This window comes from Nicotiana tomentosiformis, chromosome 3 (assembly GCF_000390325.3).
Source record: "Nicotiana tomentosiformis chromosome 3, ASM39032v3, whole genome shotgun sequence".
NCBI lineage: Eukaryota > Viridiplantae > Streptophyta > Magnoliopsida > Solanales > Solanaceae > Nicotiana > Nicotiana tomentosiformis.
The window spans coordinates 37,058,860-37,064,383 of NC_090814.1; the positions used below are offsets into that span (position 1 = coordinate 37,058,860).

At 37.5% G+C, this 5,524-nt stretch overlaps 1 protein-coding gene across 1 annotated transcript; it reads right to left on the reverse strand.

Annotated features, from left to right (window-relative positions):
* Positions 1-3,177: 3,177 nt before the first annotated feature.
* LOC104084696 (allene oxide synthase 3-like) lies at positions 3,178-4,842 on the reverse strand. The gene has a single exon (XM_070196851.1). The coding sequence runs from the start codon at positions 4,749-4,751 to the stop codon at positions 3,324-3,326; it is 1,428 nt and encodes a 475-aa protein (XP_070052952.1). The 5' UTR covers positions 4,752-4,842; the 3' UTR covers positions 3,178-3,323.
* Between the last annotated feature and the right edge of the window lie 682 nt (positions 4,843-5,524).

Consider the following 5,524-nt stretch of genomic DNA (forward strand, 5'->3'; position numbering starts at 1 on the left):
TTTTAAAGCACTCTCATTTTATAACTAGTTTCTTATATGTTTCAATCTAAATATGTATTATATTATGTAGATGGTAGGCAAGGGTCAAGGTAACAATGACCCTACTAGTTTTCGGGGTCGAGAAAAGGCTAGGAAGGGAAAGAGGAAGGTAGATAATAATACTCCCTCTTTTCCACCCTCTTCAGAGATGCCTATGTCTTATCCTCCATCACACGGCTATACTGAGCTTCCACGGCATCACGAGGCCTACACCTTCATCTAGACACCAGGTCTTCCATCACAGGGCCATAGGACTATATGTCCGACATATAGTCCAGTTGTCTCACAGCCACTTGCATCGCAGCCATCTGTATCACAGCTACGTGGATCGCATCCGTATATATCACAGCCACATGGATCGCATCCATCCATATCACAGCCACTCGGGTCACAACCATCAGTATCACAGCCACATGGGTCGCATCCAGCTATGTCGCAGTCACAGGGATCGTAGCCATCTTCATCATCGACTCGATCTATTTCAGTCCTTCGCCTGCGAGACAGTATCTCTGAGCCCCCTACACCGTCTACACATGCCTTAATACACATGATGAGGATGATGATCCAGAGGTAGTGCATTATGATCGCTATGGCAGGATCATCATAGTCCCTGAGGGTGACGAGTAAGAGTTATTTATTATTTTTGCGTCTATTGTTTTGTAATGTTTTTACTAATATATTCATGTGTTTTACTATTAAATTGCAAGTTCAAGCCGGGTAAGTAGACTACGAAGATAATCACCAATGCCATCAAAAAGATTTATGATGGCCCTTATGCGCTTGGATTGATTTTCCATTCTCGCTAAAAGAGCAAATTTTCAATCAGTTTAAGGTATAAATATTTTTTTAAGCAATTTAATAATTTATATTTATGATGTTTTCATCTAATATTTAACTTTTGAAATGCAGAGCAAGTGTGTATGGGAAGACCGCTATAGCGCGGAAGTGGCTGCAAATTTTTATCATAAAGCTCACAAGAGATTGGCGGATAATTTCTCGGATGCTAGAAAGAAGAACAAGAGGCCTAGCTGGTGTCTTCACATTTATGGAATGATTTGTTAAGGCAATGGCTTACCACAGATTTCTTAGAGAGGAGCGAAAAAAGAAAGAAAGCTCACTCATCCGAGAATGGAGGCTCCTTGCACACTGGGGGTCCTATCAGCCTAGGGACAATAAAAAGAAGATTGGTAATTGCTTAAATTATTTACTTTTCTAAGTATATTAATTCTATTTATTAACTAAATTAATTTATTTTTAGGAAAAGAAGTATGGGCGTCAAATGAGCCATGATGAGCTATTTAAGGAGACGCATATTGTAAAGAAGAAAAAAAGGGGGGGGAGGGGGGATGGAGATAGGTGGGTCGAGGACCGGGCAGAGACTGCATATGTAAGCTTTCAATTTTCTTTAAGTGTTATAATTTACTTTTATATAAATTTTTAAATACTAATTTAACTTAAAATAATATAGGGTCACTACCAAAGTAACGTGGAGGAGCTCATTCGTAGTCAGCCATCTGGTGAATCAGGCGAGCCAAGCCAACCTTCGGACGAGGATGGTGAAAGAATATGGTTGGAGGCTGTTGGCGGTCCAAAATGGGAAAAGGTATACAGGTTTCCTACGAAAAATTTCATCGCTATAGGTGTGGAATGCAAAGAATAGGGACTTCCTCGCAAGGCGAGGAACTTAATAGGGAGAGCCTCTCGGCTATGCGGGAGACAGTGACACAACTTACATCCGAGGTAAAAGCGGCCAAGGAAAGAGAAAGACTTAGAGATGATCAATTCCTTGGTATGCAAGCTTAGATCAGAACTCTCCTATCTACTGGAACTTTTCCGTTGCCCCAGTCTCGTGAGTCGTCGCCAGAGGCTCGACCTCCACGTGATCGTTCCTACCGTCCTCCTCGTGATCGTTCCTCCCGTCCTTCCCGTGATCGTTCTTCCCGTCCTCCACAAAATCATTCTCTATATCGTCTTGTAGATGAAAATTTATTAGACGGTGATGATAATATTGTAGAAAACACCCCTTGACCAATACTTCGATATAATTTGAACTAGACTAATAGAATTAGTTTTGAATTAGATTGAACAATTTTTAACTTGTTGTAATTAGTTTTTGCTTGGTTTGGGATTGTGATGTTCAATTGAACTTTAATTTGTTAGTTTTAAAGTATTAATTGGATGTTTGGTTATTGTCGTTGTTATTGTTGTTGTTGTTGTTGTTAGATATTTTGTTGGATTTGTGGTGAATTAGGGATTTTATGAGGTGAATTGGTGATTATTAGATGTGAATTGGGGGTATTGGTATGCTATTTTTATTTGGCAGGTGGTGTAGCTACCAAAAACAGGTATTTTATGCCAAAATTAAACCCAAAAAACTAACCAACTTTGGTCGGTAAATAATAATTAAAAAAAATTTAAATTGTATATTACCGACCAATGTTGGTCGGTTAATGTACAATGAATTCCCAGAATTCAACATTACCGACCAACTTTGATTGGTTTTCTGCCTGCACTGTTCAGTTTACAGACCATCGTTGGTCGGAGTTTTTAAATTTTAATTATTGAAAAAAAATATATTTTACATTACCGACCAAAGTCGGTCAGCTTTTTTAAATTTTAATAATTTATAAAAAAAATATATTTTTCAGTACCGACCAAAGTTGGTCGGTATAGAAATTTAATACACCGACTAACTTTGGTCGGTAAAATTAAATTAATAAAATAATATTCCGACCAATTTTGGTTGGTAGACCAATTTACATTGTTAGATGGTCGTTTAAAGCTTACCGACCAATTTTGGTCGGTAATTTCCCGATCAACTTTGGTCGGTATACCCTTCCGACCTTCAAAATACCGTTCACAAGTAAATGGTCGCGTTTTGGACGGTCATTGGCCTTTACCGACCAACTTTGATCTGTTTTTTTGGACAGTTTTGCCCGGATTTTTAGTAGTGATCCACCGTTGTATTTTCTTGCCAATTGTTCTCATCACAGATTCACAACGTCCATAATATGAATATGAGTTTTCTCCTTTACCTTCGTATTCAAATAGTTGTACTTGTACTATGTGATTGGTAGTAAGTTTATGTCAAAAAAAATTAAGTAACCACAATCTAAAATTCTAGATCCGCCATTCTCGTTAAAATAAATATGCTTAATTATAACATTAAAACATATTAATAAATCGATTTAACATGAAGTCACAACAACTGATCGTCTTGCTTACAGACCCTCGTGTTTGGATAAGAATTTTCCATATATATCCGGCATAAAGCAAAAGATAATTTATGATGTCGCCTTGGTTACTGACTTGAAAGTCACCTTGTAACCAAGCAACAACTTTCCAAATTCGATCTCAAAAGTATCATAACGCAGGAAAAACTCGACCAACATTAACCTTCCCAAGAGCACCACCAGGTCCTTACCGGGACATTGTTTATCATCCACTGTTGAATCATCTGACTCCTTACCATTTGACCAGTACACATACTTTATCAATTCCTCTCTATCTCCCACAAATCTATCTGCAATAAACTCCTCAGGGTTCTCAAATATCTTAGGGTCCTTTGTGGCCAATGGCTGATACCCAAATATTATTTCATCTTTCTTGATCAAGAATGATGAATCATGGCTATGGATGATGACATCTTCTCTGGCCTTTGCAGTTTGAAATGGAACTGGGGGGTCTATTCTTAGTGTCTCATACACCACAGACTTGGTCAGACTCATCCTATTCACCGCTGAAAAGGTGATCCCACCTTCTTCTTTAACAGCGGTTCTGATTTCATGGGTGAGACGACGGTGTAAACTCTCTCCTGCTGCTCCAACCCACCTGATCAAAGCTGGGAAGAAAACTTTCATGCCACCATAAGAATTGAACCCTGCTAAAAAAATAAAGTTATGGCATGCTTCATCTCTTTTCAGTCCAAGCTTCTCAGCTTCATCTAGAATAGACCCCATGGACTTGTAAAAGACATCAAATATTTTTTTATAATCAGATTTTATAGGGAAAAACGGTAGAGGGAAAGTGTGCAAAACCAAATCTTCTATGAAGTTGGGTACATGTTTGAGGCCTAGAGAAATCAATGGAGCTAACTGAAAAAACACCCATTTGTTTAGAAAGGTGGGCCCATCAGAGGCCAGACTTGTTTCAGAAGGACTTTTCTCACAAAACAAACGAAAGAGGAAGTCAAATGCCATGTCATCACTGAGGGTATTGAAGTAAGCTTCTCCTTTATCTGACATTTCATGTTCAAGATGGGTAAATAGCTCAGAGATTGAGCTAAGAAACAAGGGTATGAATCTGTTGTGCAGGTTTGCTAGTGTGGACAAGAAAAGTCCTTTTAGTGTGGCATGTTTGGGCTCACAAGTGTCAAGAAAAGGACACAAACGGTAACCGCCAGTGAAATCAGTGGAGGGCATGAATGTGCCATCAAAGTAGTTCGTCTTATCGACTTTAGAATTGTTGAAAAGAATGGGGAAACTAACAGCGTCCACAAGGACAATGGCTTTAGATTTGGGAGCGTTGAAAGGACCAGGAGGCACGTTGGCTCTATAGACAGTGGATTGGTAACTTTGCATGCGAGACCTGAAGAAGCCATCAGTGCCTTGATTGTAATGGAAGTCAAATCGATCCTTAATTGCCCCAAAAAATGGCAAGCCATAATCACCTGGGATATCTCGTAAAGGAAGCTTTGAGTCACTGGAAGACATTCTTAATTCTTATGCTATATTTGAATATATCGTGCATTGATTGATCTTATATTCTCTTAAGTTATTTATAGAGTGTCGCTTGAAGTGGTCCTTCCGTTGTTTCTCATGTCCAAAAGTAAGCAGTCAAGTTCTACTTTGTATTACGTGCTGCTGTTGAAGATTATGCTAAACCGTGTGGACAAAATAGAATTTGACATTTGAGACACTAATTAAATAATAATTAGGTTACGTGAGAACAACTAATAGTTTGACATTTGAGATACTAAACAATTGAGGTAGTTTCTTGGATGATAACTCAATTTATGAAAATAATCAACCAAAGTCACTTTTTGTTTTTGGATAATAAAGTGATCCAATTATTGTTGATTTAGAAAATAAAAGTTAACATACTATGTCATGTTAAAAATATATTTTCTAATGATAAAATCCATTTAACTCATGTTTTTTATATCCATTTAAATCATCCGATTAAAAAAGGATCTACTATCAAATAAATGAAAACCCATTATAACAGCCATTTCATTGTCTACGTTAAAAGACGGTTTATAATATTAATGTTAAGTCATCATTGCCTTATTGTTCTTGGCACGGCAAAAGGTTGACTAAAAATACAATATATGTAAGCTCATTCGTTTCGGTATTTTATAATATAATTATTTATAAGAATGAGAAAGGGAAGTTCACCAATCTAATTAAAAACAATGATGCCACAACAATTGCAAAAGAAAGTTAGGGTGGAAAAGAATTGTGCCAATCTCATTTCTCCTCTTTGA

Bases quoted from the DNA above. Each gene is read 5' to 3' on its own strand.
- LOC104084696 (XM_070196851.1), bottom strand. From the start codon at position 4,751: ATGTCTTCCAGTGACTCAAAGCTTCCTTTACGAGATATCCCAGGTGAT.